Source organism: Pelodiscus sinensis, chromosome 3 (genome assembly GCF_049634645.1).
Source record: "Pelodiscus sinensis isolate JC-2024 chromosome 3, ASM4963464v1, whole genome shotgun sequence".
Classification (NCBI taxonomy): domain Eukaryota; kingdom Metazoa; phylum Chordata; order Testudines; family Trionychidae; genus Pelodiscus; species Pelodiscus sinensis.
Genome location: NC_134713.1, coordinates 192697424 through 192724032, shown reverse-complemented (window position 1 = coordinate 192724032; position 26609 = coordinate 192697424). Strand labels below are relative to the sequence as shown.

General features: G+C 45.6%; 1 protein-coding gene and 1 long non-coding RNA gene across 3 annotated transcripts in view; one reads left to right on the top strand and one right to left on the bottom strand.

The window, feature by feature from the left end:
* LOC102454855 (uncharacterized) overlaps positions 1 to 4873 on the top strand; it is a 37310-nt gene extending 32437 nt beyond the window's left edge. Inside the window, exon 3 of the long non-coding RNA XR_003086767.2 lies at positions 2836 to 4873. This is a non-coding gene — a long non-coding RNA (uncharacterized LOC102454855). The remainder of the gene's footprint in view (positions 1 to 2835) is intronic.
* FERMT1 (FERM domain containing kindlin 1) overlaps positions 1 to 24260 on the bottom strand; it is a 34230-nt gene extending 9970 nt beyond the window's left edge. The window contains exons 1-10 of one of the 2 annotated variants that reach the window (XM_006136010.4): positions 24128 to 24260; positions 18256 to 18429; positions 13631 to 13864; positions 13193 to 13339; positions 11062 to 11275; positions 9623 to 9725; positions 7238 to 7345; positions 5900 to 6031; positions 5060 to 5109; positions 1358 to 1482 (exon numbers count right to left, since the gene is read on the bottom strand). In XM_006136010.4, the coding sequence (XP_006136072.1) occupies positions 1358 to 1482; positions 5060 to 5109; positions 5900 to 6031; positions 7238 to 7345; positions 9623 to 9725; positions 11062 to 11275; positions 13193 to 13339; positions 13631 to 13864; positions 18256 to 18406 (1264 nt within the window). In that variant the 5' untranslated portion in view covers positions 18407 to 18429; positions 24128 to 24260. Of the gene's footprint in view, positions 1 to 1357; positions 1483 to 5059; positions 5110 to 5899; positions 6032 to 7237; positions 7346 to 9622; positions 9726 to 11061; positions 11276 to 13192; positions 13340 to 13630; positions 13865 to 18255; positions 18430 to 22300; positions 22320 to 24127 lie in introns of those variants that run through there. The other variant, XM_075925719.1, reaches the window with a different exon arrangement.
* Between the last annotated feature and the right edge of the window lie 2349 nt (positions 24261 to 26609).

The window sequence follows — 26609 nt, the reverse complement described above, 5'->3', positions numbered from 1 at the left end:
GTGGTAACTATTCTAGCTGTGGAAAATTGATGTTTTGGTGGTCAGTGGCCAAGATTTTCAATCATCAACCCAAAGCAAGGCACCGAAATGACTAGTCTGATTTGCAGAAGTGCTGAGTTCCTATAGCTCTAAGAGCATGCAGTTTGTATTGAATCAGAAGAATATGACCTGGGACGCACAAAAGATATTTGCAATTCTCTACATAGATCTTAGTAACAGCTTAAGGTAGCACTTACATGGCATAGAATAAATTTTCCAAAAGCTTTTAAGCCATTTACAAGGCTAAGGTTCATTTTCAAAAATGACTAGTTTTGAAATTGGGTCTTTGGTACTTTTTGGAATTTTTACCCCAAATCCTCCATTATTAGCAGTTTACTTTTTCCAAGGTCAGGGTTGAGAACTTGCCTTAACACCCAGTATAAATATTTGGAAACAGAGGTGTTGCATATAGAGGGTCTGCTCTTTTATGGCTTTAAGTTGTCTCAAAGTCCACTGAGTTCACTGGCCCTTAGCATGTTGCAAGACAGACCAGATAGGTCAGGGACACCTCTTTTTGGGTTAACACAGTTTGTCTGGGCCTCCTTCTGTCAATAAAACCTGTGTGATCAGGCCCCAAATACGCCAATTATCTGTAAATAGATGTAGCACTAAGCACTGCCATCGTTATCCTTTTAGTACAGCGTTTCTCAAACTGTAGCAACGTGGGGGGGTCTCAGCTGAATTCGTTTTTTCACTTGCAACTCCTCTCCCCCAGGCCGCAAAGAGTGGCAGGGCAGCGGAAGGCAGCCGTCGGCATGCTGTGCAGCGTGGCCGGGACTGTGGGACTCCAGGAGAGTGGCTCAGCTGCAGGAAGAGGCAAGGTGGCGGGAGAGTGAGGCAGGCGCTGGCGCAGGAGCAGACGTGCGAGGGGCCGGACGGGGTACGGTTGCCGGGAGACCAAACGCTTCCTCAGCTGGGGGAGGGCTGGGGGAGTTGGTCGGGGCAGAGGACCCGGAGGTAAATAAGAGCATGTGGGGGTCAGAGGAGGAAACAGAGGAGACACAGGAGCAGAGCAGAGCCGAACCAAACCAAAGGGTCGCGGAGCAGAAAAGAGACACAGAGGAGAAAAAGACGGGGGGAAGGGCATTGAGGACTGCAAACCCCTTGAAGAAACCCCAGGAGGGCAAGGAGTCTGGTGAGAAGGGGGGAGGAAGTGACCCACGGCAGTGGGGGGGGGTCACACACATTCATTTATCATTTTAGGGGGTCGTGTTATCACAAAGCTTGAGAACCCCTGCTTTAGTATATAATTTACAGTGAGTTCTTGACTGATTGAGTCGTACGTACTATGAGTAAATATGATACAAGAAAATCCTACCTTTTAGGTTTAGCTTCTCAATGGGTTCTCCGTGCCCAGATTCCTTGTTTTTAAAATAAGATATTGAAGTGTCCTTAAAGACAAACCAATACTGCTTGAAGGCTTTCAGTGTTAGCTTCTTGGGCCTACAATTAAAGAGGACAAGGTTTATGGCATAAGCAGCAAGCTACGAATCATTGGGCCTTAGGCTTCTCTGAGATACCCCAGTATAGATCTTGAGAAGCTCCACTGAGGTAGTTCACTCGCTGGCTTGAGAGGAATTACTCATGATTTGCACCTAAGTGAATGAAGGTTCAATCCCCATTGTGCAGAAGAACTCCGAGTTACCTTGAAGCCCAGGTATGGTTAGACCCAGAATACTGATTAAAAATCCACCTCTAATCAGTCTCTTCTAAAAAGTCTATATGAGGATTTGTCAGATAAATATGCCATTGCTACTACAGAGTATACATTAATTCCGATTCTCCTCCATGGTTTCTGAAGCTTTTTCTTTACTAGAAAGTTGCATCAGTTTGACTAAGTTGATCGATACCAGTGTTTCTTAAACTTGTTAAGACTGAGGAACACCAAACACTAATTTGTTTTTATGAGGAACACCAAGGATTTTTTGTTGAGGGGAAAAAAAATGGAGGGGGGCAAGGAAAAGTTATTGACCTCCTCCCCCCCCAGAAAAGGGGGAGAGTTATTGACCAGAAACAAAAGTTGCCTGACTCTTTAAGGGCGGCCATTTTGAACTGTGTTCCACGGCACACCTCCGACTGCCTCGCCGCCACGGAACACAGTTTAAGAAACACTGATCTATACTTAGATTGTCAGATCTCTGGAGCAGGGACTGTCTTGTTTGGTGTTGTACAAATGCCAGACACAATGGTGTCTTGGTCTTTAACTAGGGCTTCTACGCACTGCAATAATGCAAATAAATAATATTTTAAATCCATCTAGTTAAATTTGTGTAAACTGCTCATGGAGAGACACTTAAAATTAATTTAGCTCAGCTTCAAACAGGTTAATCTATTTTAGTATTTTGCCAATGCAAGCTAAACATCTTAAACCAGTTTAGCTGCATCTGCATTAGGCAGGAGTTGCAACTGTTTAACTGAGTAACATTTTCTCCAGGACTATCCACAACTTTGTCCAATGCTCGTCTTGTATATACTGGTTAAATCAGAAGGAACTTCATGGGCAATCTGCTAGAGAGAGGAGGATCAAACCTAATGTATGTGAAGAGACAATGACTATTTTAAATTAAAAACATAATCCATTTAAAATACTATGGATTTTAGTCATGAAACCCTTCTTGTCCAACTATGAGAATCATTATCATTCTTTAAGCATTACAGAATAGTGCTGTGCATTTAATACAAGAGCTGGTTGGGAAATAAGAATTTTTCCATCTAGAAAATGTTTGACTTTTTATTGAAAACCCCAAACTTTTTTTGGCAATGGATAATATTTGGTGTTCATTTTTTTTCCAACAGGACCTAAACCACAAAAACAGTACCAGCATGTATTGCAGAGGACAGCAGACATCAGCTGTGAACACTTTTGGTTAGTTAAAAACCTCAGCTTTCCAAAGAAGGAATTTGGTTAGAAAAATTTCAACCAGCCCTGATTACTCATTTTTTAAAAGAGTCCAGTAGTTCTTGGGCTAGATGGGAGTGAACTCTCTAACATTGTCATCCTTATGAATATAAATATTTCCCCCCCAAAACAACGAGGAGTCCTGTGGCACCTTAGAGACTAACAGATTTATTAAGGCATCAGCTTTCATGGATAAAACCATCTGATTAAATGGATTTTACCCATGAAAATTGATGCCCTAAAAAATCTGTTAGTCTCTAAGGCCAGGTCTACACTAGATCTGGAAAGCTGAGTTAAGGTACACAATTCCAGCTATGGAAAATATGTAGCTGGAGCCGGACTGCCTTAAGCTGAGGTTTGCACTGTCTTTACAGAGGGAGGTCTATGGGAGCAAACACTCCAGTCAACTTCTCTTACTCCTGGAGTCTGGGAGGCATATGGCCCCCTCAGCGTTCAATTCAGCGGGTCTTAATTAGATGCACTAAATTGAGCACCAGAAGATCGGTCTCCAGCGCGGCAAGTGAAGACGTGACTTAAAGACCTACAGGACTCCTTGTTTTTGCAGATACAGACTGACACGGCTGCCCCTCTAAGATTTTGTTTTCCCAATATGTTGCAATGACGCAGACTGTGTTTCAACATAAAGTATGTGAATGCATCTGTCAAGGCAAACATGTTCAGGTTTGTAAAATTGTGTAACAAAGCAAGTATTACTACTATGCTTGTAAAATAATATTATACATATAATCTGGTTTTCATAGATCCTTTGACATGCCTTTGGTTTATTGTGTGAATAATAACATTCTTAACAGTTAAAAATAATCACTGAAAGCTGTCTTCCTGTTGGAAGAGAAGTGGGAGGACGGGAACAAACAATCCATTACTAAAACTAAGATACTGACAGAAGTTAAAAGGGTTGAGTTCACTTTCATCTTAACACACGTTGGAAGCGTCACGATGGTTGAACTGATTTCTTTGTTGGAAATTACCTGGAAATTTTCATATGTAAATATGACAGCTATATGCCGCAGGTTTATCTGAGCCATTTAGTAAGTGAGGTCAGTTCAGAGTGATTTGTCAAGAGAATGAAACTGATAAATAGTCCTACAATAGAAGACTTTGTTTCTCTAATAGCCAGGTTCCTTTGACACAAGAAATGTTATAGTCTTACAGTTGCTGTGATGTAGCAACTTAGTACAACAATCTACTCATCACCATTTGAAATGTGATGATTGAATTGTGCTTTCCAGATTGTTTCTTGTGCAGATTACATGTTATTAGTCTTGCCAAAATTCATTTTTTCCCAATTTTAATCAACATAAATGTTCACAGGTGTGGGGAATGATAGGGGTTCAGATGATAAAGTCAGACATTAATTAATGACAATAAATATTTAGCTGTTATAAAATTGAACGTTTTAATCTAACACAGATTGTCCACATCACATGTCAAGACATACAAAGTAAATAGCCTTAATTCCAACTCTAATAAGCTCTCAAAAGTCGACCTTTACCAATAAAAATCTAATCCTTTGAAGGCATGCTATTATAGACCTGATTTACCACAGCATACTCCTATTTCAAACTGGAGTAACTCCATTTAAATCTGGCCCCAAATTTGGATTACTGTTTCTAATCAACTGTAATACATAGGTGTTTATGATTAAAAAAAAAATCAGACATAAGAGTCTGAAGAAGTTTTTTTTTTCTCCTAAGTTTTCAATTTTAGAGAGGCAAAAAAATACAAATGTTGTGTTTGATTTATTTTTCAATTGTGGGTTTTGTAAAAAAAAGTTTTGATGGAAATTTTCAACTAAGTCTGTTATATATAAAGGAGCCAGCTCACCAACAGATGTAAATCAGTGTAACTACCTTAATGGCAAAAGAGGTACACTGATTTTTCCAGCTCTTCATCTGGTATAAAAATCATGAACGGGGGGGGGGGGGGGGGGGGGAGTTAAAATAATGCCAAAGTGCCCAGACTTATTAGCTATTTTCACTGTTCATTGCTATCCTCAAAATATTGTTTGTCCAAATGATCTCTGAGTTAAAGGCAACAAAACTGAAGGAATCTTGACATGCATAAGTTTGCTTTTTGCTTCATCTTTCTGTATTTACTCACCTAAATAGCCTGAGATTGTCTGCAAGTTTCGGTATGTCTGTAATGTCCTCCTAAGGAGAATCAAGCATCATTTTATTACAACATACTTCCTACACAGCTGTCACACCATTCAGATCCTGCTTTTTTACCAAAATTTTCAAGACAGAAAGCTCATATATTTACATAAGAACATAAGAACGGCTGTACTGGGTCAGACCAAAGGTCCTTCTAGCCCAGTATCCTGTCTGCCGACAGTGGCCAGCACCAGGTACCCCAGAGAGGGTGGACCGAAGACAATGATCAAGCGATTTGTCTCCTGCCATCTCTCTCCAGCCTCTGACAAACAGAGGCCAAGGACACCATTTTATCCCCTGGCTAATAGCCTTTTATGGACCTAACCTCCATGAAATTATCTAGCTTCTCTTTAAACTCTGTTATAGTCCTAGCCTTCACAGCCTCCTCTGGCAAGGAGTTCCACAGGTTGACTACACGCTGTATGAAGAAGAACTTCCTTTTATTAGTTTTAAACCTGCTATCCATTAATTTCATTTGGTGTCCTCTAGTTTTTCTTTTTAGGGAACTAATAAATAACTTTTCTTTATCGTCCCTCTCCACACCACTCATGATTTTATAGACCTCTATCATATCCCCCCTGTCTCCTCTTTTCTAAACTGAAAAGTCCCAGTCGCTTTAACCTCTCCTCATATGGGACCAGTTCCAAACCCCTAATCATTTTAGTTGCCCTTTTCTGAACCCTTTCCAAGGACAAAATATCTTTTTAGAGGTGAGGAGACCACATCTGTACACAGTATTCAGTATTTGATTTCAGTGGGAGCAGGCTCAGGACCCCAAAGGACATACCAAAATGCTATCCGTTTTTCCACCTTCCAGCGTTACTTCCAGATTGGAAAGTGCGGCCTCCACTTCATCCACTTCAGATTCACTTGTGAAGTCTTGCGCCTCGGATGATAACGACAACTTGCTTAGATGATACTGTAATAAAATAGAGAGAAATGAATTGCAAGGGCTAGTTTATTTGGTGGCAGACTTCGACTTCCGTGGAAACTCCAATTTAAAATGCAGAGGTTTTATTTACTAGGAGATTTACCTGGCATTGCTTGAGTTCTTAACTGAAATAATTTTTGTATTTCTTCATTTGAATCATTGCTCTGGGCTGGGGACGAGGGGTTCAGTATGAAGGCTGGCTTGGGGAGAGAGGACTACATAACCCAACCCTCTCACAGAAGTTGGGGGCCAGGTGGAAAGCATCTCTCGAGGGCGGCTGAGCTCCAGCAGGCACAGCTGGGGGAGAGGTGTATGTCCCCCAGCTCCGGCAAGTCCAGGTTCATCTGCCCGCTGTGCTCCCCAACCTGAGTGAGTCCCACATGTTTCACCTGCCTTGTGATTCTGTCTCTCTCCTGTATGGTTTTGTTATGAGAAGCAATCCCATTTTGGGCACATCCTGTTTTCCTGGCACAACCAAACCCTGACCTTGGTTTAAGTTACATTAAGAGGAATCTGTATACTGAATTGGGTGGTCCTAGCTCTTAATGTTTAGACGGAGTTCTTGAACAGACAGACAGATGCACCGACAAAATCTCTCAAATATATAGTGGATAATTTGTGTTGCCGTAGTCTCAGTCATGGGCCAGAACCTAGTAGTGTTATGACCACAATGCTATTCCTTGTGCCATTTACTGTTTTAATTCAGTTTTACTTTATTGCTTTGCCCACATTTTCAGTTTTCAGTGTGCTGAAGATTTTGATATTGTCAAACTATAACTGCATTGTAGAAACCCTCAGGGGATAAAAGTGGGATTTGACAGCTAGGAAACAAAGCAGCTCCTGTCTAAAATCTCCATCTGAATGAAGCCATTTTTAAAGGCTTCTCTCTAGGCAGCTGATACTGAAGTAGAAAGGCTTTCTGAAATGGAAAAAAGATAGCTCTGATTCAATGTGACAATAGTTGCTTTACAAATTGTTCATAAATGGATACATAAGGCCTATGCATTACATGTACATTGTTTTAATCTGATCATAAAACATTTTACAGAACCCAAATCAATCAACCCCTGCAGCCACACTAAGCAGAACTACAAACAACTACTCAAGCAGATGAATTAGCCATTATATTCCTGCCCTAGCTTGTGTCTGCCCCTCTTGAGAAAACCGGTTTTGCAACCAGGATCAAGTACATGCCTGCAATGCAGCGAAGATCAACATTTCTTCCTCTGTGCAATCGATTTCTTCCAATAGGATAGCCCAGCGGGCTTGCTCATAGAGCTGGTTTATTCGCACTGCATCATACTGTAAGCAGAGAAGATAAAATGTTGCATTAATTCACATAGGAACTCCTTGACTGGAGAAGGTAGTGGATACATTTCCAGCTCCATTGAAGCCAAGGGCAAACTTCCTGTCGAATTCAGTGAGGCCAGGAATTCACCCAACATGTTTTAATTGGATTAGAAAGCACATTGTTATTTATCTAAAGCGCTTGAAGGGAAACAATTCATTCACAAATGGCAAACAACCAAAAACCAAAGGGCAAGATTCTCAGCTGGTAGAGTTACAATTTACAATGGGAACTTTGCTGGCTTACACCAGCTAAGGATCTGGCCCTAATTAATTGATGTTTTTTTTTAAAAAAAAACCACACTCCAGAACTCAACTTACTGTAGTCTTTGTGTAAGTCACTATCAATGGAAATGCAAAGAACTAAGGGGTACGAGGAATGTAAAATCCCATTTTATCTGTTAACTGGTTAAACATTATGTTTAACTAGTTACCTGCCTAAACAGGGAGTGGCGGGCTGGAATGCCCTTCCTACCTCCCATGTCCTGGCGAGGCTGGAGTGCCCCTGCCCACAGCACACTGCTGTGCCACGGACGAGGGCTGTTCCGGCTGGGCCAGATCTGCTCCAGACCACCAGCTAACCGGAACCAGTAAGCATCACCCGGTACAGGTGAGGCTTACCGCTAACTGCTTACCCATTCACATCCCTAAGGGGTACGCTTATCAAAGCACTTACGTAACTTTAGGAGCCTAAATTCCAGTTTCAAACGTGACCTTGGCATTTAAGAGTCCCATTAAAAGCAATGGGACTGAAGTTCCCAGGGGAATTTCAATGGGTGTTCAATACCAAAATAGCTTTAAAAAAATCTAACATAAGAATGGCCACACTAGGTCAGACAAAAGGTCCATCTAGCCCACTATCCTGTCTGCCAACACTGGCCAATGCCAGGTGCCCCAGAGGGAATGAATAGAACAGATAATAATCAAGTGATCCCTCCCATGTCACCCATTCCCAGCCTCTGACAGTGGCTAAGGTCACCATTCCTGCCCATCCTGGCTAATAGTCACTGATGGAGCTAACCTCCATGAATTGATCTAGTTCTTTTTTGAACCCTGTTAAGCTCCTGGCCTTCACAACATCCTCTGGCAAGGAGTTCCACAGGTTGACCATATGTTGTATGAAGAAAAACTTCCTTTTGTTTGTTTTAAACCTGCTAACTATTAATTTCATTTGGTGATCTCTAGTTCTTGTCTTATGGGAACAAGTAAATAACTTTTCTGTATTCACTTTTCCCACACCAGTCATGATTGTATAGACCTCTATCACACCCCTCTTAATCTCCTCTTTTCTAAGCTGAAACATCCCAGTCTTTTTGTAATCTCTCTTCATATTTTGTTGTCCTCTTCTGAACTTTTTCCAATGCCAATGTATCTTTTTTTGAGATGAGATGACCACATCTGGCCCGAAGTCCCTTTGAAAACGAGAACTGGGCCTCTAAGGGCTTTGCCAAATGTTACTCTAATTACTCTTGTTGTTCAAGTTGAGAAAAATGCAGGAAACCTACTAGCTCTTTGGAATGCCTGATTATTTCTTTTGGTGGCGTTTGGCCCAGGCCTTTAGAGTTAAACATATCTTTGGGCCATATCTCGGTGCTTCCACCTCAATGGCCCAGACCCCGGTTGGGGCAACACAGCGTGGTATGACTCCCTGTTCACAGAGCGCTGCACACGTCCTGGATGAGTTCAGTCGCCTTGGTGAGTTGGTGCTGAGGGGCTGGAATCTTTAGTGTCTCCCAGAGGAGGCAGGGGATCAGTTTTGGAGATCCGGAAAGGGAGCATGGAGAGGAATAGTCATCTGGGTTACAGCTCCTCTGCCATGCAGGGAGGAAGGGATGAGGAAACAGGACCTCCAGTGACAATCCCAATACATTACAAGAATGTACTTGGAGGAGCACAATCCTGGAGACACAGCTCTGGCCTCTCCCATGCTTCTGGCCTCTGGATGCCACCCAACTCCCAGAAAATCCAATGGGAGCCATTCCACTATGGAGCAGGAGCAGGCCTTTGGAGAGGGGAGCAGACCAGGATGTGCCAACAGCCCCATGGGGATCACACACTCAGGACGAACTCTTAGTTGACGGATCTGCAAGGAGCAAAATTCCCTGATTGTGTGACTTCCGAGCCCACGGACCCCGCCGTCCCACCCCACTCCAAGGGGCTTGTGCAGCCCCGGGACACAAATACAAGCAAAGAAAGAGAAACAACAGCCACCAAGTGTGGAGAGGTTCTTACTTTTGGATTCAGATCAAAGAAAGAGTAGTACTTAAAGCGCAAGAGAAGCTGATCGTCTTCCTGGACACCTTGTTCCATAAGCGATCGCGATGAATCCAGCCAGCTGGAAAAAAAAACAAAGTCAAAGACAACTGTGCCAAAAAACCCCCCACCATACATGAAGCTACAGAGTAACGCTGGAATGGATAATCAGTTATGGCTCCTACAAGCACAGACAAAATTCACATAACTCAAGCATGCTGCGTTTTTGCATAGGCGTTCATTTATTAAAGTGCTAGCCCATTTATTCAGCATTGCCCGGTACGGCCAAAACAGAGCTACTCCAAAATTTCTCTGTTTTATCTCTTTCCTCTAAGGTTTATTGAGAAGCCATCCTATTGCAGACTCATCCTATTTTTCTGGCTCATCTTGGTTCAGTCTCTTCAACATTCACTCAGTTATGTCAATTGTGACAACTGTAATTTCTTTGGTGAGTCTGTCTCTTTTCTGTTTAGTCCTGTGAGAAACAATCTCATTGCAGGCACTTCCAATTTTCCTGGCACAACCAAACCTTTACGTTGCTTTAAGATATCAGAGGAAGCTGCATACTGAATTTGGTGGTCCTAGCTCTTACGGTTTAGGAGGAGTTCTTGATCAGACAGACAAACCCTTTAAAATATACAGTAGATTTATAAACAACCAATAGTCTAGCAGCACCTTAAAGACTAACAAAACATGCAGCCGGCATCATGAGCTTTAATTGGTGCAACCTACTTCTTCAGATGACTGGAATACTAAAAGTCCAGATTCAAGAATAAATAAGGGAAGGTGGCGGGGAGGGTGGAGAGGAAAAAAAGAGAAGAAAAATAGTGAATTATATTGTTCAAGTTACAATAGTCTGATAAGAACAATTTGTAGATTTATATGCAGAAACACACAAACTAGCAGGCTGGATCAGACCTCATGTCCACCTAGTACACTATGCTCTTCTCCAACAGTGGCTAAAACCAGCTGCTTCAGAAAAAGGTACAAGAAACCCTGCAGTAGGTAATCTGCCATCCCAGAGAAGTTTCCTTCTGACCCTATTAGTGAGATGTTGTTTAAGCCCTGAAGTATGAAGATTCCTACCCTTTCCAAACCTCTTACTTATTATTTTAGTGTTTGCTATTATAACTCCAGCTACTCAACATCCACAGACGTGTCTAATTACATGTTCAACCTCTCAATTCCAGCACTCTCTGCCAACCAAGGAACCCCAGCCCTACACCACTGGGGAGCCCTGGTCAGGTAGAAAAAGCATAAGAGAATCAACAAAGCATTTATGAGATGAGAACTAGCTTTCCTTAAGAAATCTCACAGCTAAGCACAAGAGCGATGTTTCCTGTGTTGCATTTCTTAAAAGGCTGGATTAGTGCCGATGCTGCTAAGCAAGTTCCCGTGCTGAAGAGACGCATCCTTACCCTGCATTACGTTTGGCTTTGTCAGCTAAGGTCCGAGGCTGGTACATTTCAGCCAGTGTTTCCGGAGAATAGTTGGGATGGCTGAAGGCAAGGATGCTGCAGTTGGGTGCAGCCAGAGGGCTGTCCCTGAGCCACGTGACCGTCGAAGAGACCGGTGTTCCGTTAACAGGATCATACATGGGAGTCATGGTTTTACTATATAAACCAGGACTTGCTGCAAGTTAAAAACAATCACGTATTATTGCAAGGTGGGGTGGGCAATAAAACAGTGGTGGTTCACCAGGATTAGCCCCTTGGGCTGTGTCCACACTCAGGGGTTCTTTCGAAAAAAGTAGCCTTTTTTCGAAAGAACTTCCCCTGCATCCAGACTCAAGCCGCGTTTTTTCGAAATTATTTCGAAAGAACGCGGCTTTTCTTTCGATGGCGGTAAACCTCGTTTCACGAGGAAGAACGCCTTCCTTCGAAAGTTCTTCTTTCGAAGGAAGGCGTTCTTCAATGTAAAGAGGCTGTCTTCGAAAGAGAGCATCCAGACTCGCTGGGTGCTCTCTTTCGAAAAAGCGGATTTCCGCTATCGAAAGATCTGCCTGCAGTCTAGACGCGCTCTTTCGAAAGAGCCTCTTTCGAAAGAAGCCTGCAGTCTAGACACACCCTAGGTGGGCTGCCGCCACTATATTTACCCGTTCTTCCAGGAGCTGCAATCACTGGTACTTGCAGAGATGCAGGTAAATATGGCAGCAGTGACCTGCCAGAGGCTCACCTTGGAGAACCGGATCTGGTCTGTGGGCCAGCACCGCTCACCCCTCTTACAAGGGGAGCTGGCAGTGACCGCAAGTTTTAGCCTGCGGATACTTTCTGTTATACAGGTTTCTAAACCTTTTCTCGGAGAACACCCTCCCACCTCTGAAGCAGGCCTTAGCTATGCGCCAAGGGAAATAGCCTCAGGGTTGAGAAGGACGGTTTTGTTGTCCCATAAAATTCCAGTCAGCTTTGGCGAGGTACAAAGGGTTATCCATCGGCAGTTCCATTCTCTCCCTTGTAGCCTGTTCAGAACCACTGACCGTTCCACCGCTGGGCTCACATGGCCAATGCAGCAGCAGCATATACTGTTTGTAGAGCCGGGCCCTTCCTCCGTTACCCTTTGGCTATGTCTAGATTGGCATGATTTTCCGCAAATGCTTTTAATGGAAAAGTTTTTCCGTTAAAAGCATTTGCAGAAAAGAGCGTCTAGATTGGCACGGATGCTTTTCCGCAAAAGCACTTTTTGCAGAAAAGCGGCCATGACAATCTAGACGCGGTTTTGCGCAAGAAAGCCCCGATCGCCATTTTCGCGATCGGGGCTTTTTTGCGCAAAACAATACCGCGTTGTCTACACTGGCCCTCTTGTGCAAAAGCATTCGCACAAGAGGGCTTTTTCCTGAACGGGAGCAGCACAGTATTTCTGCAACAACACTGACAATCTTACATGAGATCGTCAGTGCTCTTGCGGAAATTCAAGTGGCCAGTGTAGACAGCTGGCAAGTTTTTCTGCAAAAACAGCTGCTTTGGCGGAAAAACTTGCCAGTCTAGACGCAGCCTTTATGTTTGTGTGGGTCTTTTACAAGCACCGGGACAGATTTTTTTTTAAATAGGAAAATGATTGTGAAACCATAAACACTGGCATAGAGGCTCTAGGGTTGGGCTAGGACCTGAACCTACTTTCAGATAGTTGTTTAAAATGTGGCTAGATTTCAAGCCAAGTGTCCCTTTGACTTCTGCTTCCCTGCACACCTGTGTCTCTCTCTGTGTTAGTTGCACAACATGAAGAACTCAGAGGGCAGCCATGTTAGTCTGTAACTTTAAAAACAATGAGCAGTCTGTGCCACCTTAGAGACTAACAAAAATGTATACCTAGGATCATGAGCTTTTGTTGGGCAAAACCCACTTCTTCAGATGAGCTTTAAGAACTTTGTCCCTCTCCGTGGTCTGAAAATAAAGTCATCTGGATTCATAGAATCCTAGGGCAGGAAGAGACCTCAGGAAGTCATCGAATCCAACCCCCTGCCCAAAGCAGGACCAACCCAACTCAATCATCCCAGTCAGGGCTTTGTCAAGCTGGGACTTAAAAACTTCTAGGGATGGAGGTTTTTTTTACCTGGTGATCCTGAAATCACTGGGGAGTTGTACAGGTTTAAAATGTCTTCTATGACTGGTTCTTTATTATTCTTGTCTTTTTTCTTTTTCTTTTTCAAAGTATCTTCCGACTGTTTCAACAGAGAGAGTTCTTCTGACCGTCTAATATCTACAACGATAAGTGGTGATGTTCAGGCTATGGAAACTTACACGCTAGTGGCTAATACAGACCATATATGGGAATGTCACTTAGAATTCCAATCGACTACAGGGAACTCCTCCTACTTGTTCTCCAGCCCCAGCTGTTGTGCCGTATCCTACCACACAGCTCCACGGACTGGGAGGAAAATCTCTTCCCAAATTCAAACATGAGGGGTCTCATTGAACTTGGTAGGATCCCACTAGGAGGCTCGTGGAAGTGCTGAAATACAGCTGCAATCAGAGACGAAGCATCACTTACTGAGGGCTTTGCAGATCTCACTGACAGCCTTGAACACCACCGAGGAGAAGCTGACCTTCAGCCGCACGGTCTTCATGTTTGGCAAGCGGAGGCGCAGCATCTTGTGCTGTGTTGTAAAGAGCAGCTTGGCATCTGCCTGCACCCCGCATTTATCCAGCGTCCAATGGGTCTTTAGAAGCCAGCACTTCTTTTGCTCCCACCAAAGAGCATAGTTTGACCAATCCCGTGAGATTTCTAGGGAAATACAAAATAAGGACACGCAAAGTACGTGATTAGTAACGAACAGTAAAGCTTTTAACCAGTGGGCTATTCTGGTGTAGGGTTCACTCAACCTCTCTTGTAGCTGTTGTTCCACTTTAAGACAGGTTCAACCTCTCAAGTCTGGACTCTCCGGTCCAGCAACATCCATGCTCCTGTAGGACCATGGGTGTTGCGGGACCAAAGAGCCTGGCCTTTTTCCAGCAGCTGCTGGGAAACCCCAGTCTGGGAATCCCCAACCATGTGGGCTTCAGCAGGCCAGTGGCTGGAGACTCCAAGAGCCGGGATCCTCATCAGAGTGTGGTGGCCAGGAGGAGCAGCAGGCTGAGAGGCCAGCAGCAGGGGACCGTCCTTGGTCCAGCAAAATCTCTTGTTTGAGACGGGTCAGGTCCCAAGAGTGCTGGAAGAGGGAGATCCAACCTGTAATTAAATAATAATTGGGGCAGAAAAAGAGGGTAGCAGGTTTAAAACAGGGTGGCAGGTTTAAAACAAACAAAAGGACTTTTTTTTCATGCAGCGCACAGTCAACCTTTGGAACTCCTTGCCAGAGGAGGTTGTGAAGACCACGACTTTAACAGGGTTCAAAAAGGAACGGGATAAATTCATGGAGGTTCGGTCCATCAATGGCTATTAGCCAGGATAGGTAGGAATGGTGTCCCTACCCTCTGTTTGGGCTGGGAATGGATGACAAGCGAGGGATCATGTGAGGATTACCTGTTGTGTTCACTCCCTCTGAGGGCATCTGGCCTTGGCCTCTGCTGGCAGACAGGATACTGGGCTAGATGGATCTTTGGTCTGACCCAGTATGGCCATTCTTATGTTAATTCTGCAGCCTAGTGGTTAGCATGCACACCCAAGAAGGAGAAGAGATCTTGGCAGGGAAGGACTTGAACTAGGAGTCTCCCACAACCTGCAGTGAGCACCCAATTGACTACAGGGAACTCCTCCTCCTTGTTCTCCAGCCCCAGCTGTTTTGTGTGAACTCAGCCTGAGGGGCCTGGGAGGTACGCTCAGAGGCCGCCTACCAGACTGGACTCCTGAATACCTCTCTCCCAGTTTAAGAACAGCTCTGGGACTTAAGCAGGAAATAGGCATTCAGATGCCTCTCGAGGCGCCAGCGTGCACCCTCAGGCAGGAGACGGGCACTCAGTGCAAGGCTGCAGCGTACACACCCTGAGAGAGAAGCCTGAGATGCTAACAGGTTAGGGACTACAGCAGTGGTCCCCAACCTTTCGGGGCTGCCGGGCGCCCGGGGGTGGGACCACCCATGCACCGCACTCCTGGAGCCGGCGCTGGTCCTGTGCCGCATGCCCATAAGCCATGCACCCGGGGCTGCTGCCGCTCCTGTGCCACGCGCCCAGGGGTGAGGCCACCCATACGCCGCGCGACCGGGGCCGGAACAGCCCATGCGCTGCATGCCCGGGGCCAGCGCCACTCCTAGAAGCCCAAAACACAGAAATGTTTCAGTTTTTAGGAACCAGAACCTGAAATGTTTCTATTGTTCAGGCAAAAGTTTTTAGGTTTACTGAAAAATTTTGCCCAACTGGCTGACATTTTTCAGGGTTTGGTTGCCCAAAAAACAAATCATTTAAAAAAAATGGTTTTCAGCTGCCAAAACTTAAAAAACCCAATTTCTGCCTTTTTGATAAAAAATTGTGTAGAAAAGTGTTCATGAATGTGACTTCTTTGTTTGGTTTGTTTTCTTGGGGCAAAGGGTAGGAGAGGAGAGAAGCATTTCCTGACCAGCTGTATTGCTAGGGTAAGTGGTGCAGAGCTATCACTAAAAAATATGATTGTAAGATACTGCCAAATTGCATTAACCAGGAGAGATAGCAAAATATATACAGCTATATGTTAAACATTTAGGTCCACTCTGCAAAGAGATTTGAAACTAAAGCAAGACTAATTCCAATTAGAAACAGTGAGGATCATCAGAAGCAAAGTGCCATGGGAAATGGTGGATTCTCCATCTCTGGAGGTCTTCAAACAAAGACAGGACGCCTTTTTGGAAAATATGCTTTTGACAGATCTCATTGTTTGCACTGGAATCAGGGTAATTGGATGAAATATAATGGTCTGTTTTACATCGGCAGTCAGACTAGATCTAGATCCTTCTGGCCTTAAACTAAGAAGCACCTCTTAATTTCAAACAAAAATTAAATATATATTGAACAAAGCAAATTCATTGCTTCCACAATGTTATAACATTTCAAGAGGACAGACTCACTTAATATAGGGCCTGTTGCTAAACATGTAGTTCACATGGTTGATTTCTTTTTATTACATATCACAAATAGATGTCCGTGTTCAGCTAAGCCGGAAAGGGGTGGAGTGAAGGGAAAGGACCTTGTGACCCTATTATTTTAGCTTGAGTTCTGAAATTACCCTAGCTTCTCCATCAGCAGCTCAAGGCTGAAGAGGATGTGGTTGCTCTTTCAGCTATTACAAATGAATGCAGTGACTTCTCTTCAATAACGAGTCATCCTGTGACTCCTTAGAGCACGTCTACACTACACAGAAGATAGACGCTGCTGCAGTCAATCTTTTGGGGTTTGATTTAGCGGATGTAGCATAGACTTGCTAGATTGAACTCAAAGGGCACCCCCATGGGCACTGGGACTCCTATTCCTTGCAAGGAGTAAGGGAAGCCGATGGGAGCATTTGCTTCTGTTGACCTCCTGCTGTGTGGACAGGGATTCAGATACATCAACTCCAGCTATGTAATTTACATAGCTGGAGTTGCATATCTTACTTCAACCTTCCCATGTAGTGTAGACCAGGCCTTAGAGACTAACAAAAATATACAGAATCATGAGCTTTTGTGGGCAAGACCCAGTTCATCAGAGGAGTTGGAGTAGAAATAACAGAATCCAGGCTATATATAACAGCAAAAGAAGCACCTATCAATTGTAGGACCCATGTAAATGAAACTAATTAAATGGGCTGAATGGGTCCCATTCATAGCTTTTGATGTGGAAATGCAGATGTCAAAGGCACAGGAAAATGCCTTTGCAGTGCATTAGCCAGTTACTATCTTTATTCAAGCCCAGGGTAACAGTGTCAAATTTGTAGATGAGTTCCAGTTCTGCGGTTTCTCTCTGTAATTGGTCGGGGGAAATTCCTTTGTAGAAGAATGGCTACTTTTAAATCCATGACTCAGTGACCAGGTAGGTTAAAATATTCCGCTATATAAAGATATTCTGGAAAAGAAACAAACCTCTTGGAAGTGTGTTTGATGGTGAAATGCCAGGGTGTGTGTAAGTGTGTGAGAATTCTTTGGCATTGTTGTGTCAGTTGCTTGCCAGAAGAATCTGACTCAGATAGGATGGCATTAGCCCTGGTCTACACTACAGAATTACTTCGATGCAACCATACTGTGTGGGGGTGCGAACAATCCACACCTCCTACATGACGCTGTTTTACCGACCTAAGTGCTGGCGTAGGCAACAATATGCCAGCAGGGAAGCATCTCCCAAGGACATTTCTCCAACAAGAGAGAGTAGCTAAGCTGACAGAAGAGTTCTCTATCATTGGCTTACAACATCTTCACCACAAGTGCTACAGCGGAACAGCCGCACCACTGTAAGCCGGTGGTACAAGAGGCCTGCCTGGAATTACAAGTCACAGAGGAGGTACAGAAAGTTAATCATCTGGGCATGACAGCCCATGCCCTGGACTGGGCAGGTTGAGCAGAGAAGGCAGCTAACACTTCAGTTGCATGCGGTAGTCATAAAAGCAAGACGGAGAAGTCAGAATAATGAATGGGGTAGTCAGATAACACCTCTTCGGCACCCAGTGCTTTACTCTCCAGCTTTTCTAAGTGTAAAGAGTGAAGTGGAATACCTAGGAATGCGTACCTCACTGCATTCACACCTGAGTAGTATAGACAGTCCCTGCTCAGCAGTCTGCAAGAAAGTAACCAAAGGCTGCTAGCTCTGAAGCACAGCACCCTGGGAAAGAAAGAAAATCACACTCATGGGGCGTGTGGGGAGGAAGTATCTGCCTTATGTGAAGTCCAGAGACAATGACATTTAGAGTCAATTTTTTTTCCAGGTACAGTTGTATCCGGATGCTCCTTCCTGCCTTGAATGGATTTAACTGCAAGATCAGGGCCCTGGGATAATTATTTTGGGAGGCACTTACTCCAGCGGAGGGGAAACTGGATTGAGACTCAGGAAATCTGGATTCTATTCTTGCCTCTGCCACTGATGTTCTGTGGGACAGACAGCAAGTTACTTCACCTTGCTGCCCTTTATTTCCTCTTGAACATTATGTCTGCCTTGTCAAGGAAGGAAGGGCTGGTGGGGGAGAATCTAAACACGTAATTTCCATAACCGCAAGCAATTTAACTCTCTCTCTCTACTCACTGATTTGTTCTACTAATTTAAGCATCACTCCACCAACATGCAGGTCTCCCGAGACCCGAAGTGTAAATTCCTTTTGCTCTTCTTCATACTGATGATCGACTGTGACAATGAGCTCCCAGGAACTGGATCCATATTCGTTTGAGGAAGTCATCTCAGCCACTTCTGCTGCGAGTTCTACAGTAGAAAAGACATTATAAATCAACCGCTGATCAAAACACTATGCATTTAAAAACCAACATTCAAGAAATAGTCTGAATTAAGGCCCTGAAGTGGGCAATAGCTCAGAGAGGGGAATGGCTGAAATTAAGCAGAGTCATGAGCATTTATCTCCTCCCGAATCGGTTCCAACTGGATTTGAATGATTTTAGTCTCAAAGTCAGGAGATACTTCTTCACAACAGGGGGAGTTTGGACCAGCAAAACCAAGCTCTGTTCAAGCAAGCTTCCCACGCCCTGAAGCAAACCCACTGATCGTGACTTGACAGACGTTCTGGTTGTAGGCTGTGAAGTTTCATTCACACTGCCTATGTAGACACATAAGACAGAACTATGTAGCACTTTAAAGACTAACAAGATGGTTTATTAGGTGATGAGCTTTCATGGGCCAGACCCACTTCCTCAGATCAATATGTGGTACTGATCTGAGGAAGTGGGTCTGGCCCACGAAAGCTCATCACCTAATAACCATCTTGTTAGTCTTTATAGTGCTACATAGTTCTGTCTTTTGTTTCAGCTGGACCAGACTAACACGGCTACATCTCTATCACTATTCTCTATGTAGACACATGAATGCCATTTGATTTCACGCACTGGCTCCGTCTAGACTGGCATGATTTTCCGCAAATGCTTTTAACGGAAAAGTTTTTCCGTTAAAAACATTTGCGGAAAAGAGTCCATGCCAATCTAGACGCGGTTTTGCACAAGAAAGCCCCGATCGCCATTTTCGCCATCAGGGCTTTTTTGCGCAAAACAGTTTTTAGCTGTCTACACTGGCCCTCTTGCGCAAAAACATTTCTGGAAAAGGGCTTTTGCCCGAACGGGAACTTCAAAGCATTTGCGCAAGAAGCACTGATTTCAGACAGTAGAACGTCAGTGCTTTTGCGCAAAATCAAGTGGCCAGTGTAGACAGCTGGCAAGTTTTTGCGCAAAAGCAGTTGCTTTTGCGGAAAAACTTGCCAGTGTAGACGCAGCTACTCTGTTTATTGTTTGTGATGTTCAATAGCTTCTATTTCTGAAAATCTGAAACAAGGCCATCTGCAACCACATAGCATTACCCAAATACCTCCATAAGGGTGCCAGATAAAGCCACTAACTTTTAGCAAACCTCTGCCATTGAAAGGGGGAGGAAGGGAATGAAAACTCTCCCAACATGAGAAGGGAAGCAAGAAAAGGTGTCAGGCTCCACTTTTCAAAGGACAGGCTTTCCAACAGGAAGACTATCACCAGAACAAAGAGACAGAGGAAGAGGAGTGGAGGCAAGAAGGACAGTGACTGTCTTGGGAGCAGGACTCTTGAAAGCAGTGAGGACTCTGAGGGAAGAAACCCACGTTCAGTTGTTTATTGTTTTTCCATAGGTCTGCAAATCTCATGTGCCATTTAGGAGTAAGATGCATATGTTTAAGAAGTTCTTGGCAAAGCCTGAGTGAAGACTTTGGGCTTCCTGCTGTGTGTCACAAAGAGTTAAACTATCTACTGGAGTACCCATGAAGCTAAAGGTCTGTGGAGAAAGTGCATGAAACTTGGGGCAGTTTCAGAACTGGTGTGGGGGCCTACGTCCCTCAGAGACAGAACACGCCGAAGAGGTAAGGATTAGAGACAGTGTCTGGACGCAGCTCAGACTTCATGGCTATGTCTACACTCGCGGCTTCTTGTGCAAGAACATCTTGCGCAAGTGTCTTGTGCAAGAACTCATGCGCAAGAAAACGTCCACACTGCTATGTGTGAGTTGTGCTTTTGCGCAAGAGCACCCATGGCAGTGTGGATGCTCTCTTGCGCAAGAAAGCTCTGTTGGCCATTTAGCCATAGGGCTTTCTTGCGCAAGAAATCCCTGCTGAGTGTTCACACTGCCCTCTTGTTCAAGAGCTCCTGCACAAGAGGGCTTACACCTGTCAAAAAAGAGCGTAGCTCTTGCGCAAGGAGCCCCCTCTTACCACGCCGTACTGTAAATTTACTTGCGCAAGAGCAGGCGGGAAGTGTGGACGCTCTGCAGATTCTTGCGCAAGAACGGCCGTACTTGCGCAAGAAGCTGCAAGTGTAAATATAGCCCATGTATTTGGAAGCATGTAGGATCCCAAGACTGGGTCCAATACAGCAGACTAGTGACTGCTCATGAGTGGAGAATCTGCCAGGTCTGCAGAAGAGGCGAAAATAATTTTTTTTTGCCCCCTTCATTGCCATGATGTCCAAATCAAAAAATCTTTATAACCCATTTGGTCAGATTAAGCCAGGATGTTTGGCACTGGCATCCCAGCACCTCCCTCCTGCAGCTAGCACAGGTCACCTAAAGACCAAGGTGACCTGTTAGACTCAAGCCCAAAAAGAGGATGTGCAGGGGCACCCGTGTCAATGACTGAGGACATTTAACCTTATGATTTATCAATTTTAAGGTCAAAGGGTCCTTCAGTCCTGCTTTGGCATGTGGGGGATGGATGGACAAGGTGAACTCTCAAGGTCTCTTCCAGTTCTATAGTTCTGTGATTCGTTCCTCCAGCCTCACCTCCAATGTAACACAAGCAAGAGAAATTAAAATAAAGCATTTGTGCTGAGGAGCAGCAAGATGGAGAATACGGGCAACGATCCCACAACCTCTCACGTGATATTCCACTACTAGGTAACGCAGTCTGCCAGGGGGAATGGCATCCTCCCCCAGCTTCCCACTCAGATTCCATTAGTCTCTGAAGACCTGTCTTCACTACATGAAAGATTACCACTGCCACAATCGCTCTTCCAGAGTTCGATTTAGTGAGTCTAGTTAAGAACCACTAAATCAAACTCAGAGGGTGCCCCCTGCCGATGTCTAGTATTCCTCCTTTTGCGAGGCGTAAGGGAAGCTAATGGTAGCATTTGCTCCAATCGGCCTCCCGCTGTGGGGACACCACCCAGCTTGGCTTAAGGTAAGCCGACTCCAGCTACGTATTCTACCTAGCTGGAGTTGCATACCTTAAGCCAAGCCTAGCGTAGATTTGGCCTGAGGGTGAACCAACCAAATAAGCCCCACCTACCCGAGAGGAAGGCAGAGCAAAACTGAGGGAAGCAAGGGTCAATCAATGAGGTGGGTAGGGTTTCAGGATTACTCACCCCCATCCCAAACACAAAGCCCACAGTGGGATCCACTGGGAGTTGAACCAGCAGCCTCCTGGGTTAGCTCTGTAATAATTTAAGATTGATGTATATGAACTGGCTATTGGAATGGCCGCCATGAACAGTGGGATGTTTACTTTCTGACAACTCGGTTAAATAGGAAGGCTAAGCAATGACTTGAGAGGACACCTCGGTGCACGCACAGGGTTGTTACAAGGCAAGGGGAAAGCTGCCGGCCCTTAGGAGAATGGTTCAACCTGCTGCTGAGTGTAGCAATGCATTTGGACAGCAGGGCCCCAAAGCCCACCGAGAGACCCAAGAATGCTAAAAGTGTTTCTTCCTCAAGTTAGGAAGGCAACTGCTCAATCTCTCTCTCCCACACAGGCATCTGCTGGGGATAGCTGGAGAAGGTAGGCCTTCCTGCAGAAAGTCTCTGCACGTCAAAAAAACTTTCCCCTTTACAGCGTGCTTTATTATTATTGTAAAAAAAAAAATCACACAATGCTTTGGTTTAAGGTGGTAACTTCATCACTCTATTCACAGATCCCCGATAGGACTGCATCTGCTGAACTCAGCCCAACCTGCTGGAAAGGCATGGTTGATACACAGAATATTGCAGCCTCAGGCATGGTTTAACAAAGGGAGAATCCCATGACGTCACCGTGGAGAGGCATGACCGTAGGGCACACTCAGAGAGACCAGGTAGAGGAGAGAGGTGTAACTAGCTCTGTAACCATGACAGGCACCTTAATTTTCTCTGAAGCCTCTATTCAATATTTTCTTTTCAAGCCAGGTTTTGTTTCTGATAATAAAAACAAACTAATAGAGTACTTAGCAGAGAAAGGCATATTAGGTACCAGTGTCCAGAAGTTAAAACCAGACAAATTGAAACTACCAACAGAAAAGGTGGATTCTCTATCTCTTGACATCTTCACATCAAGACTGGATGCTTTTCTGGAAGATATCATTAAGTCACACAAGTACTGGGCTCAGGGGAGGGCAGTTGGATGAAATTTTACAGCTTGTGTCACACAGGAGGTCAGACGATCTAAAATGGTGCCTTCTGGGCTTATAGGTGAATGAATGTATCAAATTGATTAAATCTATCTTTTTAAATAGTGCCATAGCAACAACAAAATAGACATTTAATTGCTGGCAAACATATTCCTGCCACATTTAGAAAACACACACCGGGACAGATAATAAATCTTAGCCTGAGTGTTCCATTCTTAATTTTAGAGTCAACCAACAGCCATGAGGCCCAGATCTGTTTTCACTAAAGCCAATGGAATTTTGTTTCTTTTCCTGCTAACTGAAAAAGCGATTTTTCCTTCGTTTAAAATGATCAGACCGATGCATAGATATAGATCAGGACTACTCAACGCACAGCCCATGGGATGCATGTGGCCTGCGGTGCGGTTTGGATTTACGTGGGGCTCAACACGCGGCCCATGGGTGGGAGCCAAAACAAAACTGTAGTCAATATAAATAGTCTTCTGTTGAGATGCGTTTTAGTAGTTAAATTCCTGGACTGTCATTGCTCACTAAAAGTGCTGTCATATGGGTGGAAATCGGGTCAATATTGCATTTTATTAATATCAGCGCAACTGACTTAAACAGGGCCTGTGCGTTGTGTAATCTTGACTTAATCTTTGTATTCAGGCCCATCAGTGTGAAGGAAGCTATTTGCATAGATATGCAACCACCCTTAAGTTGGCATGTGCTACCAGTAACACTATGGCTGCCAAGGCTTCCACAGTTGAGTAGCCCTGATATAGATATACACACACTAAAATAAAAATACTAACAACAAAATGAACTCTATCTACCTTAGGCATTTCTGAAGAACCTTTCGCCCTGGCATTTAAGAACGGACACCAATAATTATAGCACTTATTTAAAAAACATGTCAGCTGTGTTAGGAAATCAAAGCACTCAGATAGAAGCTTTTGAACATCACACAAAGCCTGTAGGACCCAGCATGCTCCTACAACCCCTTGAAGCGAAAACCCAAACTTCCACTGGCTTCCAGCAGTGCAGGATCAGCAATGCAAAAACTCCTGGAATACCCAGGAATGACAGTGAGACCGTGCAGGAGGCCGGGCTATTTCTTGATTTAAATCAGTGGATAAAGTCAGAAAATCTGGCTGCCCCACATTCCTCCTCCAATCCCTCCCTCTCCCTCTGTCATTTCAGCATGAACTTGGAACCATTCTTCTTTGCTCCGAGCGGGTTTTTACACGCCAAAAATCTCGAGGAGCCAGCCAAGTGTAGCTCCAGAAAGCTCCCCAGGACTTCCACAGCCTGCTCTCTCCTTAGCTAGCCAGAGCTCATTTCCCAAAGGGACCCATTAACTCTTTCCAAGCCCATCCCCTCCAATGAACCCGTCTCCCCCACAACCAGCTGCCGCAGGTGAGAGACACAACACACCCCCACCCAGCAGCTGCAAACCGAGGACTCGCAGCAGCAGCATGGAGCAGCCAGCGGGGGTCTCTCCTGCCAGAGGGAGCAAGGGGAGGCGGCCAGGGGGCTGCAGGGGTGGGGAAGGGACCCAGCCGCCCGCTCGCGCTCACCTGCTCTGTCCCAGACCCGCGGCGGCTCCCTCCACCAGCCCGTGGTGCAAAGAACCGCGAGGGGGCGGCGCGCTGCCTTACGCGGCGGCGGGGCCCCCGGGGCTACTGCGGCGAGCCCGGGGAGTGGCGTTCGCTCTGCTCCCCGCCCCGTCTGGCAGCAGGGCGCGGGCAGGTCGGGGCAAGCCAGCAAGAGGGCAGGCTGTGTGGGGCTGCAGCCCCTCCCTCCCCCACGCGTGAGGAAAAACTATCCCGCCCTACAGCCCTCCCAGGCTTGCGTGGAGCCCCCCCCGCGAGGCGGCGCAGGGCTGGGGTGGGGAAACTGAGGCCCCGGGCGGGCTACGGTCTTCAAAGGTATGTAAGTGCCCGGCTCGTTGGCTTCAAGGCACTGACATGCCTTGGACATGGGGGGGAAACTTCCTGCCTGCCAGGGGGGTTGTGGACTCTCCATCCCTGGAGATATTCAAGAGCAGGTTGGAGTTGGACAGACGCCTGTCAGGGATGGTCTGACTCCGGGGTGGGGAACCTTTTTGAGGGGCTGGGGGCTGCAGACCCACAGAGAAATCAGTCAGGGGCCACACACAATTGAGAAGCGCCAAAAAACCCCAAATAAAGCCCACCCAAAAACCCCCAAATAAACCCCACCCAAAAAACCCCAAATAAAGCCCACCCAAAACCCCCAAATAAACCCCACCCAAAAAACCCCAAATAAAGCCCACCCAAAAACCCCCAAATAAACCCCACCCAAAAAACCCCAAATAAACCCCACCCAAAAACCCCCAAATAAAGCCCACCCAAAAACCCCCAAATAAACCCCACCCCAAACCCCCAAATAAATTCCATCCAAAAACCCCCAAATAAAGCCCACCCAAAAGTCACGGATGTGGCCCCCACTGGGGAGGAGAAAGACTCCCCACGCAAACCAGATCTACGGGTGGGGGGAGGTTAGTAGACCATGTGCTACAGTCCCACAGGGGGAATGCAGGAGGGCTGGAGCACCAGCTCTGGGAGGAGCCCTGAGCCTCGGGAGTCAGATTCGGGCAAGCTGGGGGCTGCATCCCTCCCTCAGGTCTTAGATTCCCTACCCCTGATCTAAATGATGCTTGGTCCTGCTGTGAGGGCAGGGGGCTGGACTTGATGGCCTCTGGAGGTCCCTTCCAGTTCTAGTGTTCTATACCTTTGTGGATCTGAATCCAACCTGAACTGAAGTCTGTAATAGGGCGAGGAGCTGAGCTTTTCAAAAGCAGCTCTTTGCTCCTTGGATTCTCCTCCCCATGCACTTTTTCTCACGGTTCTGGGAAAATTCAGCTCCGTTCCCCTGGTGTTTACTGACAGCAGTTTGGCCCACTGCACTTTTGGGTTCTGGTGTATTCGTTCAGAGAAGAGCGAGCCACAAACATACCGATGAGAAGTCTCAATAGGGGTAGCCATGTTAGTTTGTAACTTTAAAAACGAGCCCTGTGGTACCTTAGAGACTTACAAAAAGTGTATAGAGGATCATAAGCTTTCATGGATAAGACCCACTTCATCAGATGATATGATGGATGAGACTAGATTTTCTGGCAGAGTCCAGAGTCTTCTGAAACTTCGCTTAGGATGCCAGGGCAGCGCTAGACAAAGAATAGCCGTCATTCTCCCTGGGCAGAGGTAACAGAGGATGGGGATTTCCAGCCACTGCGGAAAGTATCCGAATGTTGTCACCAGCTGCTACTGTTGGTCACCGCACCCCAACAACCAGGTAGTTTCCAACTTCTGCTGCAAGTCGCCGTCTGGTGTGACCTTCGTCGCCCCAGCAGGCCATGGAGGAACAAGGAGGACAGTGGCCCAGAAATGAAAGAACAAGTAAGTAAGAAGGGTCCCCCTGGTCCCCCATTTCTTTCTAGCCTTTCGGACTTCTGTTTTATAAGGCTCCTCAGGGTACTAATTCACATTTATCCTGGTGTCACTCCCGCAGAGAAATGTGGTGATTTTCCCGGATGGGCAGGGACTCAATGTTTCTAAATCTGGGAGACGTTTCCTGAAGGAGCAGCCTTTTCACTACACAGGGCCTTGACAGAAACACAGATCCTGGTCGGCCTAAAGTCAGGCCAGTCCTTTGGGTATGAAAATTCAAGTGACATCTGGCCACATACACACAGATTGTCACATGACATCCTGTCTGCCCATGTGTGCTTTTGCGTGATGCCTCGCACTTCCCCCTCTCACCTCAAGCAGAGCTAACATGGGTGGACAATACTGCAAGCATGTTATTCAAGCAGGCAGCTTCCATTGGCCAGTTTCTGGCCAGAAGCCAGCCAATGGGATTGTGCTGGGGGCAAAAGTTATGCCTGAAGCCTTCGCCCCTCCTCTCCGGGCTCAGAGTTTTTAAAGAGAAACAGCACCACAGATGCTTTTCTGAGTGGTGGTCGGCCGTATTTTGCCCAGGACTGCTCTAAATCGAGCCCTGATTGCACTTCTGTTGACTCTAGTACTCCACTGGGTTATG